This window comes from Bombus impatiens, unplaced genomic scaffold, assembly GCF_000188095.3.
Source record: "Bombus impatiens unplaced genomic scaffold, BIMP_2.2 scf_0320, whole genome shotgun sequence".
Lineage (NCBI taxonomy): Eukaryota > Metazoa > Arthropoda > Insecta > Hymenoptera > Apidae > Bombus > Bombus impatiens.
In genome coordinates, this window is record NT_176739.1 from 1,217,077 (window position 1) to 1,242,275 (window position 25,199).

A 25,199-nucleotide genomic window follows, 5' to 3' on the forward strand; every position below is an offset into this window, starting at 1 on the left:
TTATTTCTTCCTATTTAAACAAAATCTTTTATCGAAAAGGTTTCCTGTTATACAAAATTTTGTAAAAATGTCTTGTAAAAATTCAAATACTCTACCACTTAATTATCAACAATTTTTCTCTTGCTTTCAATTCTCCAAACAATTAATCTCCTTCATATTCCATATACATATAAATATAGCAATTACATATTTCCTTCCTATCTTTAGAGATAACCATTTTTAGAACTATATACATATAAATTTATTTATTAATCTCAACTAACCCCAATCAATCTAAATTTCATTTATACATCTTATATTACTTAGTGTACTAGTATACTATAATCTCACATCTCATGTTTCTAATATATCTCTCCGTTTTCATTTTCTTATCCTATTATATTTCAATTTCCAAAATTCTATTTCCCAAATAACATTTCTTGCAACTTTCTCTCTTCTATCAGTCTGGAAAATTCCATTTTCCAAATATCCTTATTCAAAATACTTTCCTCTCTTCTAATTATATAGCCTTTATCATTCTGTTTTATAATGCAGCCTCCTCTAACGAACACAGAAGGTCTTCGACTCACCGGTGAAAGGTGTGCAGGCGAACGTAGGCTGTTTTATCAGCGTTATCGTTGGCAGTTGCAAGCGTTTGGGGATGCGCAGCGTGGACGAATCGCGGGCTGGACTAGCGGCTATAAGAGGGACGCCGCGCGTCGCGACGCCACACAATCTCCAGTTTGTCCTGACGCCAGCTCCACGAGTTTTCCCCCCGTACGTTACAACAATACGAACCAGTGACAAAAGACACGACTTTTCAAAACGTCAACGAATCATCTTCAAACCATTCCATTCTTCTTTCAACAACACTTACTTCCGGTTTCTTCGCATTCAACCGGGGGAATCATGTTTCTGAATGGGCCAGTATATTGTTTGGCGAGGCTGCTCCTCTTCGTTGCAGTTTTCAACGCTGCTTCAGCTGTAATCAAAGGAAACGCCGATTATCAACGCTATCAGCAACAGGTAAAGAGATTTATGTTGTTTGAAGTTGTTGTGATGGTTTGAATAACGAGCATTGGACATTTGGAAAATTGTATGCAGCTCGATGTATCATATTTTATTTTATTGAACAACGTTTATGAGATCACAGGAGATAAAACGTGGAAAGTTGATTTTCGTGATTTGAATGATTTTAATGTCACTTGATATTTAAATGAAGAGCACATAAAGATACGATAAGTCTATATTTACCGCTTTTTTTATGTTTATCACATTAAATATCATTTGGTAGATCTAATTAGTTGGAAAGAGAATAACTTGTTAGGTTCAGAGAAGTAAATCTTGTAAAAACAAAGGTTTGCAAACTTTTGTCTCCTAATTTAATGCAGGAACGAAGCAAAGAATGCTCTTTGTACTTAGCATTGTATTTTAAACACAATTTAAATGTAGATAAAATCGTTTTATTATTCTAAAATTGCTCACTTGTAAAAAAAGAGAACGAAAACATGACTTATATATCACTTTCCTCCTGCAATCTTTATAAAATATATTTCATGAAAATTTATAATATAATACCACTTAACATTTAATATGTGCGCATAAATTTGATGAGAAATATAGAAGCTTTGAAATAATTGATGTCTGAAAGGAGTAAAAATATCTAAACATACTGTTTCTATTTCCGTTGTATTCCAGAAATAGAGTATACAGCAGACAAGTTTTATCCGTATATAAATATAACCATTATAAAATAACAATTAATTTCCCCTAACATTTTTGCAGTATCTAAGCAATCAATTTGTTTCTATGTACTTGTGTACATATTATATTTCTCTCATCCACTCAGAAAATAAGATAATCATATTCGAATGATTTTAATTTGATTTTTTCTATCGTTCTTGCACGCGTTACTCAAAAGAATGTCAATAATGGAGTTTTGATCGATCATTACTCGGGTCGACGATGGGTTACATTTCCCTCCCTTTGTCATGGCAATTAGTTGCACGAGTAGTACAAAGTAAACACCACATGTAAGGTCTCAGTAACCCTTTCTCTCCGCTTTCGTCGGAGCTTCCGATACGGTTTTCCAGCAGTTTAATTAAAACTGAAGGTGAATCTTTCCACTCCAAAATAACGGCGATCGTTCATCTTTCATATCAATGCTCTCCGCCCATATTCTTTCTGAAAGAAAAAGAATGCAGTTAAAAATAAAAACTTAAATACAATTTAGAATTATCATATTATTAATTATTTATTGATAATAAATAGGATAAAGGGATACATTGAATAAATTTGTAAATTGTCCCATTAATAGGATCACAATAGTCCCACCATAGATTCAATGAACAATGCCACAAACTAATCAATTAGTCATGACAAGCAATTAACATTATTAACACATTATTTACTCGATATCCTAGTTTGTACATATATCATACATATATACATATTCGTAATTCGTATATTCATCTCGTTTATCGTGCGTATATTCGTAATTATTCAAGTATAAAATTATGTACTTGTTACTATAGTGTTAATCATTATTTGGATTGTGTTTGTTAAATTATATGCTATAAACAAATATATAATACCGGATATATAAAAATGAATATACATATATAATAATGTATAATAAACGATTACCAAGAATTTTTTCATGGCTGGTACAATCTTCTAATATAATGTTTACTGAAAATGCGATATTTGTCACCTAACAAAGAAAAACTGTAAATGTTCCAAAAAAATGTTATTGTTCCATATTCAATTTAATATTTATTTTATGTTCGAATAATGTTATTATATAATATGTTCTTATTGATATAATCTTTTTATTAATTTACAAAAAAAAAATCAATGGCGCATATTAATCTTTGCCTTCTGTTTATTTATTAAATAAAGAAACTTTTCATTTTTCATTGGACAATAACATGCAGACACCTTCCACGTGGGTTTATTCTACAGAATTCCCACAGGGACTAGTAAACTACATTTAAGTCGAAAGTTTAACAATAAGATAGGAAATGTTAAATGTTCAAGAGGATTCCAATTAAAGTTTGTTCGTCAGCTCTTACGACCTTCTTTCCCTTCAAGATCCGTTTCAGAATACAAAAAGCTCATGTTCCATACCGTCGAGGTGTCTCCAAAGACCATAGAACCGAGGCGTTACACATTGATCTTCAAAGACAATTCCATTTGACTTCGTTCCGCACCGTGAAGCAAACCAGAGACCGGTAATCTGATTAACGAAGAAGAATGTCGTTGTTAAATCTCTCGGATTTAATGAAACTTCATGACGAATCACCTTCAAATATCGAGTGTTTTCTCTTTATATCGTGGCACATTTCGTAACCAAACGAAACGAAACTTCTATGTTACTCACTTCCGGAAAGACCTGAAATGTAACAATGATAAGAGTTAAGGTTTTCCTGATTTTTGGAGACATTTGTATATTCGAAGATTCGAATTTCTAGATATATGATTAATAGATCGAATATAAATTTGTATTTCTATAAATAATACTAAAAAAGAAGAATCTAACTAGTGGTTTGTTTCACTCACTAAATATTATCACGAGTACTTTAAGTATTACATTTGGAATATTTATGCTACCTTAGAATAACATAGTTTTATTAAATTTTCCTGCATTTGTGAAAAATTTAAAGACGCAAAAATACACGTTAATACGTAATCTCTAACATCATCATATAAGCAATAAATTTCTATTTAAATTCCAATTCTCTAATTACGGTTACGATATCAACATTCAATTCTTTAATTGCTATTACAATACTAACATCCAACTCTTCATTAATTATAACCACTATAAAAATATGGATATCTATAATCATCCACGGTCTAGTGATTAATTTTCATCGTTATTAACTTCATCTTAATTCATTCAGCTTTTCATTTTCTTTGTCCCAATGAGGATTCCAATGCGGATGTGTTCTGTGATCTTTTCTGCGTTTCGGTGGCTTATCAGGCAACTCTGGCGACCTGCAAAGTGCAATTGCTTGTTGTCAGTGCAAACGCAATTTAACATGAGCATGTAACTTGCAAAAATCGAGTGGCAACGTACTTACGCATAACGCAAACTAACGAGGTTATAAAGTGTTGAATTTCTATCGTAATCCTCGAAAAACAAAAAGATGAAATAAACGTAGAAATATTGCAATTGTTCTCCTTTTAATTCCACGGCTGCTAATGAAACGGAAATGTAGAAAAATATAAAAATACGTGAAAACAGGAGAAACGGATAAAATGGTAGAAACCTTGTTAATCCAAATAAATTGTGGTTCGGGGACAATTCGGTTTTGCCATTTGTATGAAAATACAAAGAAATATACTGAAATAAATGTCGTGAAAATGCTTCTGTTTTCGTACCGGTTCAATTTTTAAATCGAAATGGTTCTTTATTTGATTAACCTAGTAATACCTAGTAACATATTTAATATTTTCTTAATTCTGTATTTCGATTACAATTAATATATGCATTTACGTAAGATTTAGTGATATTTATATTTAGTCAAAGAATAAAAATGTTGACAGAGTATAAAAATGTATACTTTTGTGATTAATTAGTTTCGTACTTGACTAGTCTGGCAACTTCCTGTACGATTCTCACGATTTTATTTGAACTATGAATTTATACTTTTATTGATTGATGTTGGCTAAATGTAAAAATGTTTACTATTTCTAGTGTGTATATTTACATAACCTATCGTTAGTTCGTGAATTAGTATTCATTTACTAAACAATACACATATCTGCTACAATACATCAGTAAACTTCAGCTAATAAAAGTCTAAATTCTATGTGTATACATTGGCTACTAAGCGTGTACATTTATCGAACTTCATTTATTATTTATTTAAAAATACATAATTCTTAGTCCAAAATATTTCTTAGATTTCCTTACCACTTGCATCTATACTAATATAACCTAGTTATCTGCCAGAAACAATATAGTGACCTAGAAAAAGATTGATATAAAATATAAAAAAAGAAAAGTAAAATATGATATAAGTAGAATACACTACATATACTATGCACATACTATAGTAGTGTAGAGTAGTGTAAGTAGAATTAAACTACAGATTTTAATGTATTCATTTGAAGGAACAAGAATGCATACGAAGTATATAATATACAAAAATATAAAAAATATCCAAAATAGAATACTTACTATAATATTTGGTGGATACAACTTTCCATTAAAATTCCATACTTTTAATCATGTTTATAGAGATATATACATATGTACGTACATAAATATCATCAACCTAATAATTATCATCCATTTGTGTATAAAAAAAGAAAGAGAATGGAATAATTAGTTCCGATTTTAATACAATTAGTTCCGAATTTCGTACAATTTACATGAAAGAAGTTGGTTCATGGTATAATATTCGTCGCAAAAGGTAAATCCGTGTCATCGCAAATATTTACCGCGGCTGTTCCGTTGTTTGTATCACGATTATGTACTTCTCGATCGTAAATCGCTAGCAACGCGACTGGTTCACGTGTAACAATGGTAATCGAGTCATGTTTCGTGATTTGAAAAACGATTCTGACGTACAACACCTGACAAAAGGGACATCTATCAAATGGCACGTCATCGACTAAAATCATTCACATTTTCGAAATACAAAATGTTATTATATATAATGATGAATATAAATCTACTCGTATTTTATAGATTTGTATAAACTTGGAAAAATACACATTTGAAAAATATCGATTTTATCACAAATCGATCACAGATTTTACAAATTGGTATAAAATTTTAAAAAACGATTCTCTACTTAGTCCCTTTGTAAAATACAACTTTTGAATCTAAAGTTTAAATATGCATATTAGAAGCAACAGTTGAAAATATCGATTGATATCGAATAATACGGATTTTAATGTTTAAAACAATTATATTTCATTATATAACTTATGTATGAAACGAAATTTGTCTAAAATTATTATTTTTTTGGTTTTATGTCAAAATGATTCTAGAATCAATTTTTGTATCAATTTTATCTTAATTAAATTTTATGTTTCAATGGAAGCGATCCATTATGTATTTTGTATCATTTATTTTTATTGTATAGATGCTTAACAGTAATGATCTATGATGTACCATTTCACCATTTCAGAAATAAAAGTCATATTTTACAAAAGACTTTAATAAAAAAGATGATAGACTAAAGATTATAAGACTTACCTAAAATTTCACCTTTATTTTCCGAAAAATTTGGTCTGTGCTAATAATTTCGTATATCTTTGTTATTTATACTAAAAATCTGCTGTACTATATATATTCTCTTTCACCGAAGATCATCTTCGATATAAGAAATAAACACATCAGGATAGACACATATTCACATTAAGTTCGATACCTCACGCAGGTCAATAAAGAGCTTTATATTTTATTATAGCAATCTCAAAAAGTTCCGAATATCGCAACGTATCCCGTATATTGGTAGTCAATTTTTAAGCATAAAATATCTCTTCCCCTTATATAAAGAACAGTATAAAGCAGAAGAAGCAGCTTAAGGTTATGTCATCGAGTGATTTAGGTTACGTATGCATGCACGAGTATCGAAAATCGAAAGGATCAGTGACGCGTTATATTTTAAATGACTCCCTCGATTGAGCTTCTGTATCGTTGTGTTTCGAGGATCGAGAGTAATGGTTTCTGGAAAGACTATTAACTTCAAGAATATGATGGAAAAATCAGAACTGTCGTTCAATTTTGTTGTAAATAATTTGGTAATCCGTGAACATTTTCTTATAAACGATTTAATTTCGAATTATAATTATTACTTACACATTCTGTTATGAACAACTTGGTAATACATGAAAATTTGCTATGGACCAGTCGGTTTTGAAATACAATTATTACTTATGCAAGTATGTATCAGTTATAAGTATATATATACAATACTCAACTTATAGTAATTTACTTATACGTATTGTATATAAATATGCAAGTTTATATCTAGAAGTAATTGTATATAGGTACAAGTGTACAATATACAAGTACACATATAAGTAGTTTATACTAGTAATTGTATATAAGCACAAACAAATTTGTTATATGAAAATATGAACAATTTATATTATAATTCGCGTTATAATTATTATACGTTATGATACGTTGAAGTTTGGTTATGAACAGTTTGCTTCCGAATTATAATTGTTAGCTACATATATATGTAGCAATTTAGTCTAGTTATAAATGATCAAATATTATTAAATATACCATATACCATTTTATTTGAAAAAATATTAATCGAAATTATCCTACTATACAACTTTATATATTTTATTAAAGCATAATCGATTCGATATTGAAGACACTGCAAAACACTTATCGACAGGGAGTATCGTACCTGATTAAGCATTGATCCTCGATGTGCATAAAAAGATGAATGTTCGCATGTTTTCATGAACAATTAATTTTCTACGCTTCCAATTTCTTCGAGTGCATGGTGTGTTCTACCAAAGCTTGACCTCTACTACCTACTACGATGCATTCAGGCAATGATCTCTTTCTGAATACCAGAAGTTGAATAGAACACTACCTTATCCTGTAGAATCAGTCAACCATCGCTAATGCTGACTTTCCACAAAAGTTAGTAGTAACTTTATTTGATTTTGGAAGTTCCTAATGTTAATGCCCCTCTGTTACTTTACTAGTTCTATGGACAGTGCCCATTTCGGACTAACGGCAGTAGAATAGGAAGTAATCTATCACTGCAGGATTTCGCCTTTGGTGATGCCTTTCGGAAGCATGATTTACTGTGGATAAAACTCGAATTGGAAAAAATTTCTACATCGATAGAAAAAAAGGAGTGAATCCCTATCTTAACTTCCTAAGAGATTAAGAATTTCCAGTAGTGTAAAGAGATTATTATGGTAAGGAGAAATTATGATAATTAAAAAGATAAACAGATACAAAATTTATAATTAAGTTAAACAGTATTCGTAAAAGGAATTTCAGAGTCCAAAATTGCAATAATAAAAAATTATGGTATAGTGGAATTATAGTAATTAAAGAAAGGAAGAAATAAAAAAGAATTTTGCAATTAAATAATAAAATAAGTTCAATGTAGAACTCTAAAAAAGATATACAAGAAAGAATTTTAAGAGTTCTAAAGTTCTACTGATAAAAGAATTATGTTAAGTAAGAAAAATAGAAATTAAAAAACATAAATAGAAAAGGAATTGTGTAATTAAATCAGAAACAAATAAATGCATTTCAGGGTCTAACAAATTGGAACATCAAAGTATTTTGCAGTAATATTGTAAAAAAAATTAATATTGAGAGTATTGAAAGAACAGATATTTCAATAAAAAAAGAGCGGTCAAATGAAGCGTTAATGAAAGTAAGAAGGAATATCGATTTGAATAATCAGAAAATCAGTGTTGAATGGATAAGTTCCAGCAAACCTATTGGGGATTCCCCTCGTAGTCGAAAATCTGTAAGTTATCAGGGATTGGAAATAAAAAGGAAATTGACGTGTCGACTCTTTGAAAGAATCGCGTGGTCAAATACTGCCTTTTACCAGGTTTATCGTGGCTCCTGGAATGTTATGGATATCGTAAGGTCCATTTATTCTCGTGACCCCTGACTCTTAAATATTTGGCCGTTAACATTACACAAATCATTCGGCATAACCTTCACCGCCACTATTTTTAAATGTAAAATGTAATAGTAAGTGGAATGCGAAATACGCAATTCCATAACTTTTTTTTATCGTAAAAATATTCCGCTTGAAAATGAAGGGAGATATTTGAAAGAAAAGCTGTTAAAAGGGTTAACATTTAACATGATTCTAATATGAATATAAATGTGAATTTTTATAAAATGCAGTAAAATGATCAGTCTAATATTTAGGGATACATTGAAGATTCGTAGCATTCTGATGTTAATCAATCATCAGTTATAAATTGTATTTTCCTTTTTTTATTACTTGTGACGTTGAAATTCATATTATAGTATTAAATCTTCAGAAAGCATATTGAATAAATCTAAATAGATTGCACAACTGTCGATTACGTTTCCGGTATATCCAACTCCATCTTTTCCTTTAATGATTCGATGTGAAATTCGATATTTCCCTTACATAATCCATGAAAAATATCTTCTGAAATAAAAGAGATTATACAATCTACATTTTGCAAGGTAAATTTAATATTATAAGACATTATGTAGAATAATTGATATTAGAATTATAATGTTATAATAATCTTTTATTCCTTATATTAAGGAACATAGTATTTCTTTTCTTATGATAAAAATATGTATTATGAAATAACATTTATATTATAATAGTTTTATATAATAATTGATATTAATATCATAATTTTCTATTTTTTAATTCAACATATTAAAAAATATAATATTCAGTTTTCTATAATACAAATATTATAACATTTGTATTACAAGTTATGTTATAATATGTTTTAAAAATACAGATATTTGCGTCACTAATATTGAAAACTCTTTTCAGTACACTGAGATGCTTTATACAAAGGGAGATCAAGATTACAAAAAGTTTGTTCGAAGGCCGCCAACTCCTTTGTTATTGGCTACCGGCTAGTCAATTCACTGAATTTTATCCAGCTACACCACGGCGAAGTAATCGTGAAACAGTCCCTCAGGGAATATAATTCCCTCTATCCATTAATGCTTCCTTTAGTCGAGACTTCATTCCTTGCAATTCATCGGAGATCGACAAATTGTCACTGAGGAAAAGCAATTTCGCTTTTCTTCCTATGCCCTCTACCAATCAACCTCTATTTTTCCAGTTATGAAAATATCTTCATATACCTTTCTCTTCTTGTCACGAACTTTTTTTATAAAACCCTGAAAAGTTAATTAAAAACATTTGTACAATTATCTACTAAAATTTAAGAAAAGGCAGAGTACAATCTTCCAAATATTTCTTCAAAAGATGTTATCATCTTACATAAGAAATTGTTAACTAAATTTTAAGGGAAGTTAGACTATGTCTTCTTAAGAAGAAATGAATTTTCGAAATATTTGTTGATATCAATGAATATTATAAAATAATGGTGCAATTATTTGTTAAAATTTAGAGGAAAAGAACATTGTTTTTAACATACATATTTTTAGATTTTAGGGAAGATTGCGTTATGCTTTAATGAATTAAATTTTTGTAATATTTTTGTAATATTTTTTAACATCGATGAATGTTTTATACTCGATCATAGTTTTTAACAAGTTTCCTACATTTCTGAGGAATGTCGATGGCTGGTAACAATAGTAATTGTCATCACCGATGACAATCATGCTGTAATATCCGCCTGTCGATAAAGATATTTCCAGAGGCAACCACGTGATGGGATAGATTTTCTCCTGGTCTACTTTAAATATCAGTTATTCATCGATTGGTCGTAAATATTCTTTTCTATGTTATTATGTGTGGATTTTAACGTCAGCAACGTAACTTACAAAAGAAATCCTACTGAGAGGAGATTCTGAATAGCATTTCGTTCGTTAGGGAACAAAGACTCATTTCTCTTAACAGAAAATGTATTTCTTTGTGTCAGATTTTTCTTTATATTTCTCTGCTTTTATGGTAGCTTAGGGTGTAATTGGAAGCTTGTTTATTCAAACTCATATATGTATATGTATTACTGAAGTTTTTATTTTTGAAATATTATTTTTCATCTCTATCTAAATTGGAAAATATGAAAATCTATTTATAAACTAAAAATTAAAAGACGAAGGTTGAACATTTAACTTCTTCCAGTTACTTTTTCCAGATTGAAACAAAAATTGCATCGTTGATTGTTTTTTATTCCCACGTTCAATAAAATCAATTTCAGCGGCTATTGAATTTTTAGATTTCTGATGGAGCGGCAGACAACTAGATAAAAATACAGTTGGAGAAATTGACAAAGGGAAGACTTATGGGATCTCTACTGCTTCAAATTTTTTAAACAAATAAATAAATCCTATCTGAAACTTTTGAAATAGATAAACATTTTTTAAAATAATGAATCCCATCTTTTAGGACGAATTTTTCTAAAAAAATTATTCTTTTTTCCAGGTTGCTGGAGAACATTTTTCGAAGGATTTTTATCGACAGGATTTGAAGAATGGTTTAATAAGTTCATATACGCGTTTTAAACCTGTCACAGGTACATAATCTTTTTTACATTTATCAAATGAATTAATGAATGGACAAGATTATGACTATTTTATGAATCTATAAATTATATAAACCCTGTTTTGGTTTCTTTCTGTTAATTTGAATTAAGAAGTTTGTTTTATATTTATTTCAATCTTTTTTTCCAAATCAAAGGTTATTTTATCCTTTTACAGACTGCATGTTTATTACGGCAGAACCAGGATCTTTCATATATACCTCAAAAACTGACGACGACGAGGTTTGTGGAATTTTCTTCCTAGCTGGACCGGATCAAAAAGTGGAAATTAACTTCCTCACCTTTGACATACCTTGTGAACACCGTGGATTGATTTCGGTGAGAAAACACAACATAATGTTAATTGTTTATGACCTAAGGATGCAAATGTGATGGTTAAATATTATATGACAAAATTAAAGGAATAAAATAAATTTAGAAAACAAACCAAGGTATAGGATATTACACAGTGTAGTGTTATATGTTTCGTACTAATAATACGATCTAGTATATTTATATACTAAATATATAATATCTATATATACTAGATATATATATATTAGATATAATAATTGGATACGTATAACATTTCAGAAGAACACAATTATGGTTATCGCATGAATAAAGAAACACTTGCACACTTTCAAATGCTATAAATATAGACAAATTTCACAACTTTTTATTTTAAATAACAATTACAAACTATAATATTAGTATATGTATATGTATGTATATTCACCACTTACGTATAATAATCTGTGCTCCTTTGCTTAGGCTGTCCTACATATGATCTTGCAAAGAAGTCTGCTGCGCGTCAGGGGCATTGTGTTCGATCTTTAAGTATTAATAACTAACAAGCGAAACCTCAAACCTAATTTTCTCATTATACATTCTCAATTTATTTTGGCTCATAGAGGCACTTGTTAACTATGCCTGTAAAGTTGGACACTTTATATAGCGCAATCATCAGGAGCATTTTGGTCAATTTTTCAATATTCATAGTTATGAAATAAAGCTTGAAAGACATAATTCTTTAATTTTCCATTTTCGAGTATATTTATTCCTGGGCATTTTATATGGTGGAGGCTATTGTATAGTACCACAGTTTCAGTTTCCCTCCGATAATCCTCGCCTACTTTTTCGAATACAGAAACGTGTATTTTACTCGTATGTATCCATTCCAGTAGATACGTTTTTCCAATGCATCACTGTGCCGTGACAACAGTCCATTCAGAATGTATTTTTATATCGTGCAGGTCGTCGATGGCTGGGAATTAAACGGTGAAGTGTTCCCTAGCGAAATGGACCATCGATTGCCGCTGAAACAGAGAAGCAGCGAATTCTGTGGTAAAAATATCGGTGCGAAGAGGAGCTTCACAAGTTCACAGAACGCAGCGGTTATCCGATACAGAATACCAAAGCCTGGGAAAGGGTTCACGCTCTTCGCCAAATTTTTGAAAAATCCTAGACGTGAGTCGAACGTCGACCAATTTATTTTCATATAAAATCAGAAATTTGAAGTTGGAAGTAATTGAATATTTTTTTTCATTTCTTGCAGATATTTTGTCTTATGGCAGACAATGACTTTGAAATTTGAATTAGAATAGAAGATTAATATTTCAATTTTAGGTTTTGAAATATAAATTTATAGAAATTTGCAAGAATTAAATCTTGTAATATTTAGAGATTTTCTTCATGTACAATGAAAAATTTGAGAATTGCATTTTCTACTTTACATTGAAATAGGTATTGCTTGTAATTATTATATAAAGGTGCAATACAATTCTCAATATGCTAACTTATTTTTAATATCAATATTGTATTTCACAATATATCGAAATTTTAAGTATTGGAAAGAGAACATTTTGGATGAGTTACTTTTGCTCAAGTATTATTATATTCAATATATTTTAATATTTACTATATCTGGTATCTAAATTACAAAAATTAGAAATTATTACATAAAGATTTACTGTAATTTTCGATAATAGTTTCCTATTAACACGGAGTGTAAGAAGGAATATTTTTTGATAATTTTTCAGCTTGCAATGTTTTGGCAGCGAGCGTAGACGAACCGTACACGCTGCGCAATTATGGACGGCGTATTAACTGCACCTACGTCGCACTTTATCCAGGCACTGTACATGTAATCGCACTTGGCGTTGGGGTTTCGAATTTCCTCGGAGCCACTAGTACCACTGAAACCGGAACTCTACGAAAAGTTCGTAGCATTTCGACTATCCTTCCTCACTAGTAGTTTTCTATATCTTATAGATACTTCAAGTAAATATAAAAAACATACTAGTGATGCTTAACATAGCAGATTTTAAGATTTAGTAGATATTGTGAACATAATTATCGCGGAAGACACAAAATTCTAACAAGAATAGTATAGACAATATAGTTGCATAGTATTATTAGGTTGTCCCAAAAATTTATTTCGTTTTATTAGGAAATAATAGATGCACAATATTTTTTGTTTTATATTATTTTATTGAATTATGTATTTCACTTTGTATTACATATTGTATTGTAATAGAATAATATAAAATAAAAACTATTGTGCATCTATTATTTCCTTAGAAAACGAAAGAAACTTATAGGACAACCTAGTATAATGTATAATGTATAATGTAGTAAAAATTTCCAGACCTATACTTTATCTATGTTTTCTTAAATTTGGTCTTTTAGTTTATATAATTGTTTATATGTCATATATGCGTATATGTTATAATTGGAAAATACTAATTAAATACTGATCTCTAGTGCGATGAAACCAGTCCGCAGGATCAAGTGATAATTGGAGGCAGCGACGGCCTGGACACGTCCAAAGTTCAAATAGTTGATTCTATTTGCGGGATAGATTCTAAACCAGGTAATACGATTAATAACTCCTAGCATTAATATCGATCTCAATCGGAAGCTTTGTGTCGACCCACACATGAACTAACTATAAACCTATTTATTGTTGAACGTCTCTTAGCATGTTGATAACAGTCGTCTATATTATATATTTATTCGCAATTGAATTGTGTTTCTCAATTACAACACCTTTTTTTCGAAAATTGTGTTGTCTTTTGTACTTCTTATTCTTTAAACTTTTCTTTACTCTCCACTGTATACATCAATTCTAAATCAAGTAATTGTTCAGTTTACTGACTTTTCCCAATTTTAGCTGTTTCACTACCGTCTTCGTTTTGGATCCTTTATCTTATCACTAAAACAAGGAATCTGAATCAGGAGAATTATGAAGATACTATGAAACGTACTTTTTATTATTTTATCTAAGGAAACGTTGAAGAAAAGATTGGAGTCAAATAGTCAAAATTGGGAAAGTTTTCAAAGAAACATAGACAGCATAATTAGCCTATTAATTGTTTTTCAGATTATCGGGAGCTGGTGGAGTACGGCGTAACTTCTGTTCGATTGGTATCCAGTGGCTTCTACGAGAATTCCGTGACAGTGCAAGTTCAGCCTCTCAAGAACGAATTACTCGACGCGAATCTTAGCATCTAACCGTGTTAGCTCGTAAACCTTATTATGTTCGATGCTTGAAACGATTGGAAACTCTATCGTGAATGTGTTTATTATCGAATCCATCAAAATCCTATGCGTCTTTCAGAAATTTTTGCAAACTCAATTCGCCAAGTCTCTTGATTATTCATTAATATTCCACTTGCGTAGTCTTTATAAAGATACTTGGAACCTCGTTTCCTATTATATTTATATCATTTAGTTAGATTAGGTATGAGGGATGTGTTTTATTGAGAGGTATCGTTTTTCTTTAAGAATTCTGATGGTCTGCATTAATAAGGGAAGTTATCTAGGTTTAAATTTAATAGAAAGTTTGATTTAAATACTGGTTAATTTTAAAAGTGCAAAACAATTGAATGTTATGGCATCCTATATATGTATCTTTCAAAATTCAACATAGATGAGAAAAGTGGCGGTGCTTCAAAAATACCAGAAGATATAAGTGGTTTTCCTTCTGTAATTTTTGTCCTTTAAAGTTCTTTTAAATAATAAATTCAAATAAATCTAAATAATATAAATAAAGTAGCTAAGATAAATGAAAATATAAATTTTGATTTTTCCTTATTTTTATATTTTAATAAATTAATAGTTAGGTAACTTTCCTTGTTATTGTACAAAGGAGAACAAAAAGCATGTTTTGTTCGTAGACAATATATTCTGAATTCTTAAATAATTGATGATTTGATATGTCGTGAGATTTGTGATAAATGGATTTAAATACTTGTTGAATGTGTAGATCAATCTTAGCGGCTTAGAAGTAATGAGAGAAAGGCCTCGAGTTTTTATTCTTGTGGGACTGCGAAGAAATTGGTTGGAACGTGCCAATTGCTTTTAACGAATCAACTGAATAAACTTTACTCACTCATCGGGCTCTATTTATTTATTATCGATAGATTTATAGGAATAGTACGATTTCTTATTATTATAAATGACGTGCTTGTTTGTTTAAATAAATTATTTCATTTGAAACCAATCTAAAAATTAACTTAATGAGACGGAATTACAATTTTGATATTTAACTTTCCAAAAATTATTTTATAATAGAAATAGACAATTTATTAGTTACATATATATTGTATGAATTGAAACATCCAACCTAAGAATTTATTTAACTATACAGAATTATAATTTTGTCAGTTAATTTTCACAGAATTATTTAACTTTTGAGAGTAGATTCTCCTTCCTCGTTAATCATATATGTATACTCTTCTGAATAAACTAAAGTAAATTCAATAAGAATTATGTGTTGGTAATTTTTAACCTGCCTCATCAATTTTCCTGACTTCCTCCACTCCTAGACAAGCCTCAAAGGTTGTTGTCGCCTAGGCAACTTGAACGTATACAAAACGTCTCATGTGGTATTGCGTCTCAGAAACTCACGTTTATATCGCTCGAAATGAACCAACGTGACTGCGTTACAGTATACAAACAGAAACAATTTTCTCGAGAATTCACTGCAATCCATCGATGTCAAAGGCGATAAGGAATAACTATGTTGCTGAAATATTTGGGCAATGTTACGCCACCGTATGTAAGTACATATACTTTGAATAAGTTAATGATTTTAACGACGTTCCGAATAATGCTTGTAATTGATCTAAATACGAAAGTAAGGATAAACATGGTAAAATTTATTGAGAACTTTACTAAGATTAATGTCGAAAAATAATGTAACATAGTAACAAGTTAATAGTAAGCTAAGCTAGAATAATAATAAAATAAAAAATTAGAATATATAATCTGTTTAGAGAAATATTAAACTAAACTAAAATAATAATGAAATACGAAGTAAAAAAATAAGATTTTTAAAATAATACAAAATTAATAGCAAATTGAATTAGGTTAATATTAAAACAAGAAATTAAAAAATAAAATCTACTTGAAGAAACAATAAAATAAAGAATAGATGAAAAACATTAAATCGCACTGAGGTAATAATTAAATATAAAATAGGGGAAAATATTTTAGATAAATTTCTGAAAAATTATTTTATAAAACAGGAGTACGAGAATAGAGTGGTGGGTATAAGTTGGTCACCAAACAGTCTAAAACTGGCTGTCGCTTCCTCTGATCGTTCCATATACCTTTTTGACGAGAATTGCGTGAAACGTGACAAATTTTCCACGAAACCTGTCGATTCGAAGGTACGAAGGTATTCGACAATAATTTCCTTACAATTACATTAAGGTATAAGTAAATGTACTCCACTGATTGTATTTCTATCGTATTTTGTATTTTTTATTTTACTCCTGTATCTTAACACTAATCTTACTAGACCCGGTCAAATGACCGGTTTCAAAATTTAATTTGATATTGTACATTCATTGTTATTTCTTTTGTTCGTCTAACTTTATGTAAATTCTTATATTATCTGATTAATCAATTTCTTAATTTTTTTTTTTAGTGTTAATAAACATAATAAATTTATTTTTTTTTTGGTGTAAGTTTCAAAAAGATATTGTAAAAAACAATAATTGAAATGTTATGAAAAATTCTTCAAATTTAAACGATGTGTGTATCTTTATGAAAAATTACCCATCTTTTCTAGTTTGGTAAAAAGAGTTACGTGGTCAAGGGTATTGCCTTTTCTCCAGACTCGACAAAAATAGCAGTGGGCCAGACTGACTGTATAGTGTACGTTTACAAAATTGGAGAACAATGGTAAATGATAGAAAAAATTAGTTTAAAGAATTGTCGAAATTCTTTTTGAAAGATATACATATCTCATATAGGGGAGAGAAGAAAGTGATTTGCAACAAGTTTCGTCAAAGTTCTCCTGTCACTTGTCTAATTTGGCTGACCGAGGGACCGATTATTGTTGGTTTGGTAGATGGCAAAGTTCGCATTGCATTGGTGAAGACTCAGAAAGCTCAGACACTTTACACGGCTGATTCGACCACGATTGCGTTGGCTTCCAAGTAATCTATCTTCACAATATTTTATTTTCTCGTTAGTTCCTCCGTATTGAAACAAAAATTGCATATTTTATTGTCCTTGTTGAAGTGAATTGAAACAAGATCATGTGTTTATTAGGCAAAAAATAATTGCTAACCTCTACTATCACTTCTTGCTTGCTTCGTACATCATTCTGTAGAGGATTGATCTTACCGGATATCACGAATAACAGTCTATATGTTTGTGAGCAATTCACTACAGTTATTACTTTGACACAAAGCACAAGTCCAAGTATAATAAGTCTTACGAAATAAATACGCGCGTGTCAAGAAACTCCGTATACACGTCTGACGCGTCTGTATGCTTATGCTGCGATCGCTGAACTCTCTCGCTCGGCATTTCGTTTGTTTGTTTACATCGGTCGGAGGACAGTTGGAAAGTTTGAACTCGACTGCGTTTGACGGTTGAAAGTAGCGGCAACATTGTTTTGCTCGGAGTTCGTTACTCCTTGCAATACCTGTGACCTAACGACCATGATACTCCGAAACAAAACAACAACAGGATTTGAATTCAAATTCAAATGAGAGACTATCTCACTAATTTCAATAATTTTCAAATGTTGTATGGTCAATATTCCGAACAGCAGATATTCATAAAAATACTTCTGCTATATTTTATCTTGGTATAAGTTGTGTCATGGTCCTGACAATATATTTGAAAGCTAATGAAATCGACAAGGTGGATCCTCGTTTAAATAATTAATAAACGTCTCATATACTTTTAGAAATTGCTTTGTAATATATCTAATTTAAATAAAATCATCATCTTATCTTTAATTTCAGTGTACGAGGAACCGGTTTCTTATCAAGTCACGCTGATGGTAGCATAATAAAGTATCATTTAACCGCCGATGGAAATCACGAGCCTTCTGGACGTATCTGTACTCATACAGTACCAGCATACGCATTAGCATGGACACAATCGCATATTCTGGCTGCAGGGTGCGACAGACGAGTGTCATTTTACGATTCGCGTGGAAAGTTAGTGAAAAATTTCGACTACAGTCGCGAGAACGAAAAAGAAATCGCTGTGGCCTGCTGTAGTCCCAGTGGACAGAGTGTTGCTATCGGATCTTGGGACAAAATACGAATTTTGGATTGGAGTCCTCGACGTTCCATTTGGGAAGAGGCAAATACACGATCTTTGCCTAATTTCTATACAGTCACTGCGATATCCTGGCGTCGTGATGGTTCCAGGTCAGCCTATATAAAATGTTCCATGCAATTGGACCAAATTATAACCCTGAAATGATAGAAGATATGAGGGAATTTAGAAAATAAAAAATAAAGAAAAAAAAATTTAGAAAAATATTTGAGAATAAGAAGCAAAGAATATATGTATATACAGAATAAAAAAGATAAAAATTATATGCTATTAACTTTCCAGGTTACTTGTAGGCAGCCTCTGCGGCGCAGTAGAGCAATTCGAAACAGTCCTGAAGAGAACAGTAATCAGAGGAAGTCACGAAGTGGCCTACGTTGGACCCAACCAAGTAGTGATTCGTCCATTACAAGAGGGCAATCGGCCAGTAATTATTAGATCCCAAACAGGCTACGAAATAGAGGATGTCAAAGTCCTAGGACGAGCTGACAATAATGTGATAGCTCGCACAGCTAACACTCTACTTTTAGCTGACATTGAACTAAATCTTATCAGTGAAATTTCCTGGGAAGACAAAAGCAACAGTGAAAAATTCTTTTTTGAATATCCAAGAGTGTGTCTAATCTTCTGTTCAGGAGAGCTAACCATAGTTGAGTATGGGAACAATGAGGCATTAGGCTCAGTAAGAACAGAAGCAGTAAATCCTCATGTAGTTAGCGTGAGGATCAATGAGAGACAGGCTGCTGAAGCACCGGATAATAAAAGACTCGCTTATTTGTTGGATCCAAGAACTGTTCGCATCATGGACCTGGTAACTGGGCTTACTGTTACAATGGTTTCTCATGATGTCCGTGTAGATTGGCTGGAACTTAGCGAAACAGGCCACAGGTTACTATCTAGAGACAAAAGAGCCAGGTAACGAAGTATTTCGCTCATTTACATGAGATTTCTTTAATCGTTCAGTATGCAGTATTTCGGTATTCTTCTATTCTCGTAGTTGAAGTATTGTGTCCCTCCTAAATGCAGAAAATGTCCTTAGTGTTTTACGGAATGATATAAAAAAATCATTGGGAGAAACATACAGAGTTTTTGGCTACAGGTGTGAAAAAACTTGTACGAGGTAACCTGCTGTCCATGTAGCGTTCAATTTGAGGATCCTGTACACCTTGCTGCTTAGGCTGATCCACTTTCGTTCGTGTAAGGAGGTTTACTCGCTCACAGGGGTACTTCGGTTAATGTTTGATTGTCAATAATTAAAAAAGAAAGTCGAAAACGCAATTTTTTTATTCTTGATTTTTATCTTATTTTAATTTTAAGAATGGTCCCTTAAATTTTTTCACATCTATAGCCGAACTGGTTATCCATTGTTGACATGCAACAGTCGATAACGTAAACTTCTGTCGATTAATATGGAATCTATATTACTAAAAAAATCTACCCCTGAAGTTCCTCTTTCATCCAACATCTATAAATCTTATCGAGATTTCAATATATTCTTAATTCTCGTTATTTACCTAGACTATGGCTAAGTGACGAGCTAGGTGGAAGAATTTTATTACTGACTGGAGTCAGTTTTGCTTCTTGGGTACTAGGCAGTGATGTAGTAGTAGCTCAAACCGGACAAACCTTGGCAGTCTGGTACAACGTCGATGATCCCGAAGTGGCAACATTAATTCCAGTTCGTGGTGACGCCATCGACATTTCTAGAGAAGATGGAAGAACTACTGTCACGGTGGAGGAGGCTGGAGGCAAGGTGGCCTATCTGCTTGATGAACCACTGATAGAATTTGGCACAGCGCTACATGACAATGATTTTGGTAGAGCTTTATTATTCCTGGAGGATTTGGCAGATAGGCCTCAAGCGGAGGCCATGTGGGAAAATGTAGCCAGGAATGCAATGGCTGCTAGACAGTTATTGATAGCTGCCAGGTGCTACGCAGCTCTCGGGGATGTAGCTTGTTCCAGGTTTATATCTGTTTCTTCATAGTTCCTGTCTGTTCTTGCCAATTACAGTGACTTACAAAAGTATTTGAATAATTACCATAAAAAGCTTTTCATTGCTCTTCTAGATTCTTAAAAAATATAATAGAAATCGGCGAAAAGTACCGTGCAGAGACTGGGCATGATCCACTTTCAAGCCCTGACTGTTGGGCAAAGTTAGCCATTCTAAATGGCGAATTAAAAACTGCAGAAGCCATTTATTTGGAACAAAATGAATTAGGCCAGGCTCTGGATATGTACCAAAAATATTGGCACTGGGAAGATGCGTTGATTTTAGCACAAAACAGAGGCTGGTCAGGTCTCCAGGAGCTCAGAGATAGACATCTGACTTGGCTACTCGAAAGTGGCCAGACAGCTAGAGCTGCTGCCATTTTGGAACCCACTAATCCTCGACGTGCAATCAAGCTATACCTAGATGCTCATCGACCTGGTCGAGCAGCTAGACTTGTTCTGGCCAATCCAGATCTATTAGAAGACAGGTCCATTGTTAATGAAATCGTGAGAGTTTTGAAAGCGACGGACTTAATGGAATTAGCTGGAGAACTGTTGGAAAAGACATCAGAGCCTCTGGAAGCTATTAAATGCTACTCTCAAGCTGGAGTATTCGCAAGAGCATTGGAATTGGCTAGAAAGGTGGATCCTACTTCGGTAGTTGACCTTGAACGAGAATGGGGCAAGCACTTGGCCTCTGCTGGGCACTATGATGCAGCTATTAATCATTTTATAGAGGCAGGAGAAACTGCTCTGGCTCTGGATGCTGCTATCAATGCACGACAGTGGAGAAAAGGGCTACAGATCATACAGGTAAAGATTTCTTCACATTTGCCTATTTTTCTATGATTAACAGATTACGGAAGATCTCAATATGCGGAAATACCCAATATACATGCAATATTCAAAATAAAGTATTTGTTAATACTAGTATTTTTTAAAGGTGATCGAGGATGATGATCCCACAATAAGGAAACAGTGCGAGAAACTGGCCGAATATTTCGCCTCCATACACGAGAAGAACTTGGCAGAAAGGCTTTTCATTCGATCCGGAGATGCCAGACGTGCAGTTGATGTTCACGTACAAAATGGCAACTGGAGTCGTGCTCATGAAGTAGCTCAAGAGTATATGACTCCTGATGAAGCGAACGAAGTCCTGTTAAAACATGCTACAATCCTCTGTGAAACAGGAGATCTGAAACACGCAGAGGAATTATATCTTGCCATTGGCAAATATGATTCGGCTATAGCGATGTACAGAAAGGCTAGTCGGCGTGCAGATATGATTAGATTAGTAGCAAAATATAGACCAGACCTTTTGGAGACCACTCACGCGCATTTAGCCAGAGAATTGAATGAGTCTAGCAAGCCTCGTGAGGCTGAGGATCATTACCTTGCAGCTGGTGATTGGAGAGGAGCGGTGACTGCTTATAGGGCAGCCAACATGTGGGAGGATGCTCTTCGTGTAGCGAAACAGCATGCTGGAGATAACGCAGCCCAACAGGTCTCGATTACTAGACACTTATCTTTAAAAAATGCAAAAGTGTATCAAATGCATATTATATGTATATATAATTAAAAAATTCTGATTTCTATATAGGTAGCTTTAATATGGGCACGTACATTGGCACCAGAATTAGCAGCCAGGCTGCTTATGCGGCTGAACTACTTAGATGGCTGTCTGCAGCTAGCTTGTGAAGCTGACTTGTTCGATTGGGCTTTGGAAATTGTCAAATATGGGAGTACTGATCAGATGAAAGAAGTTCACTATAGACACGCCATGGCACTGGAAGATGCAGGTCATTTCTCTGAAGCAGAAAAAGAATTTATTAAAGCTGGAAGAACCATGGAGGCTGTTCAGATGTATATTCATACTCGAGATTGGGAGGCTGCTGAAGATGTAGCTCAATCAATTAACCAAGATGCAGTTGCTCAAGTCCTCATTGCCAGGGCTAGTGAAGCAGTTGAAGGACAGGACTATTCCTTGGCCGAGACTTTGCTATTGAGAGCCCATAAACCCGAAATGATTATTGAACACTACAAGGTGATTATTTGATAATACATACTGTGTATATTGATTCATTTCTTAAATGCTTCTTGAATATTACAGAAAGCAGGAATGTGGTCTGAGGCGCTACGTGTTTGCAGAGAATACCTACCGAGTCAACAAGCGAATCTCAGGCGTGAACTTGGTCAAATAAGCGCCTCTCTTGCTGGTGCAAACGCTTTTGAAGAAGCCAGAAAGTGGTTAGAAGTTGGTGAAGTGCGAGCTGCTCTCGATATCTTAATTCTAGATCCTCAAGCGCCCAGGTCGTCTCTTATCAAGGCTGCTGACATTCTACTTCATCAAGCTGATTCAGAAACTGTTGCTCAAATCGGTGGAGATCTTGGCTCGCGTTTGTTTGCTATTGGAGAATATGCTGTTGCTGCTCAGGTTGCCATCTTACAATTGAATATCTTACAAATAAAAGATTGATTTAATTTCACAAATTTAATTTCTTTCTTATTTCCTTTAGGTATTCTTACAGGCAGACAAATTGAAAGATGCTATTGATTCATTGGCTTCAATTGGAGAGTGGGAAAAAGCCAAGAGAATTGTAAATGAACTGGCACCAGATATAGAACCTTATTTGGAAGAGAAGTATAAGGAAGCAATGCTGAGGGATGGACAAATAGATAGACTTGTAGAAATAGATGCAGATGCAGGACTTGAGATACTAGCTAATAAAGGTCAATGGAACCAAGTATTTGAGACTGCAAGCACTCAAGGAACTCAGGTTTTGCACAAATATGTGGCACAAAGAGCGGTTCAACTATTGAAAGGGAATGCTCCACTAGATGCTTTGCAATTGTATGTTAAGTATGGTACTCCTCCCATCCAGCAAAATTTTAATCTCTACTTACAATTGTCTGAAAGCATTTTAAATTCAGAGGTAAAAATAGCATATTGATAAACTTGGTAAAAAAGAAATAGTCAGCTGGAAGCTGTTTTGTTTCAGGCATATTATGAATACAGATACTTAAGTCACTTGAGAACTGTACTCTTGGATCTTTGGAAGAATTTAAAATCATTAGAATCAAGTCAAAAATCGAAATTTGAGAGAGTACTCAAAGCTACTCATTATTCAGCAGTGAAATGTGGTTGTCGTGATTATCCTGTACTTTCTGGCCTGGTCTTAAAAGCCTCCATTACTTTACTGAGGTACACTGACCTTCTTCTTGCTGATAGAGCTTACTATGAAGCAGGGATAGAAGCACGTACAGCTGGGAAGAACAGTGAAGCCTTTGTTTTTTTAAACCATTTCCTGGATTTAGAGGAATGCATAGAAGAAGGTGATAGTACCGTGTTGGATGTTGAAGATTTAGCTGTAACAGACTTCCCTGTGGAGGTTCCTCTGCCAGAGACATTGAGTTTAACAGCAGAACAGAGAGAAGAAGTCCGTGAATGGGTTCTTGCTGTATCTATGGATCAAAAAGTGGAGCAGGTTCTCCCCACAGATCATAGAGGAGTCTATGTAGGTTCATTGACTGCTCATTCTGTTGATTCTGGAAGTCTTCAAGCTTGCATCTTGACTGGGTATCCCATTCGAGGTTCAATCATTAAATTTGCAGAGGTATTTTATAAATTCTACCAGTAAATTTTATTTCTTTTTTAATCTTTTTCAAAGTATAATGATAAATTGCTATCTGTAAAGGTTCAGCATGTGGCAGATCGTGATGACTGGACAAAGTTGATTAATACTGCACGCCAAGCTCCTCAGGACTCAAATCTTAATGATATTCTAGCTTTCATTCAAGAATGGTTCGGAGCAATTCCCAACTATTCTTTTTAAAGGCATATGGTGTTACTTATTGTTACAGTTTCCAAAATAGAAAAGTATAAGTTTCTATGTAAATATAAGTGTATTAATGTAAGTATAAACAAGATTAAATTATTAATAAAATGAATATAAATGAAATATATTTAAAAACTAGCAGTGACCTTCTAATGACAAGGTAACGCAGAAAGAAAACGACCTCATTTCTCTAGAATTTATTTAAATAAGGCTGCATTATGTAAATAATTACTCTAACTTAAGCATAAATAGTTTCTATGCAATGTGAATATACATGCAACGTGTGTCCACGGGATTTCTCGTGTCTTATCGTTAAAGTGACTCTATGTATAACGATCGACCCTAACGAGTTATCAAGATAACTATCACTCGTTGTCTGAATACCTATCCGCGATGGATGTTTATATTTTCCGACTACTCAGTGATGACTATGGGCGTATTGCATTTTTATACAGAGATAATATGTATATCTCGAAAATAGTAGTACAAGCTAGAAATGATAAACTAAATAACGCACAATACTCTTTTTTGAGTTCCTCTTTGCATTACATTCCTTTTATCCAACCGCCTTTGATCGTTTTTAATACCTTATTATTTACACCTATTTTAAGTGTAAATAAAACATAAAAT

At 32.6% G+C, this 25,199-nt stretch overlaps 2 protein-coding genes and 1 long non-coding RNA gene across 4 annotated transcripts; 2 read left to right on the top strand and 1 right to left on the bottom strand.

The window, feature by feature from the left end:
* Positions 1–687: 687 nt before the first annotated feature.
* Positions 688–15,550, top strand: LOC100743313 (corticotropin-releasing factor-binding protein). Its single transcript, XM_003489302.4, has 7 exons — positions 688–1,005; positions 11,055–11,145; positions 11,330–11,490; positions 12,408–12,621; positions 13,194–13,372; positions 13,918–14,026; positions 14,537–15,550. The coding sequence occupies exons 1-7, from the start codon at positions 889–891 to the stop codon at positions 14,665–14,667; spliced, it is 1,002 nt and encodes a 333-aa protein (XP_003489350.1). The 5' UTR covers positions 688–888; the 3' UTR covers positions 14,668–15,550.
* LOC112212834 lies at positions 1,562–5,874 on the bottom strand. 2 transcript variants are annotated; one of them, XR_004461716.1, is made up of 5 exons: positions 5,168–5,874; positions 4,065–4,954; positions 3,777–3,978; positions 3,109–3,373; positions 1,562–2,163 (listed from the first exon to the last, which is right to left on the bottom strand). It is a non-coding gene; the product is annotated as an uncharacterized LOC112212834 (long non-coding RNA). The 2 variants fall into 2 exon arrangements; XR_004461715.1 differs by lacking the exons at positions 1,562–2,163; positions 5,168–5,874 and having other exon boundaries at positions 4,065–5,128.
* Positions 15,551–16,001: 451 nt separating the features above from the next.
* On the top strand, positions 16,002–25,062 carry LOC100743436 (intraflagellar transport protein 172 homolog). The gene is made up of 14 exons (XM_012385358.3): positions 16,002–16,216; positions 16,686–16,829; positions 17,234–17,346; positions 17,418–17,603; positions 18,423–18,836; positions 19,027–19,656; positions 20,260–20,706; positions 20,811–21,546; positions 21,677–22,237; positions 22,334–22,777; positions 22,844–23,167; positions 23,250–23,666; positions 23,733–24,347; positions 24,429–25,062. Exons 1-14 carry the CDS (start codon positions 16,178–16,180, stop codon positions 24,564–24,566), a joined length of 5,208 nt encoding a protein of 1,735 aa, XP_012240781.1. The 5' UTR covers positions 16,002–16,177; the 3' UTR covers positions 24,567–25,062.
* Positions 25,063–25,199: the final 137 nt, after the last annotated feature.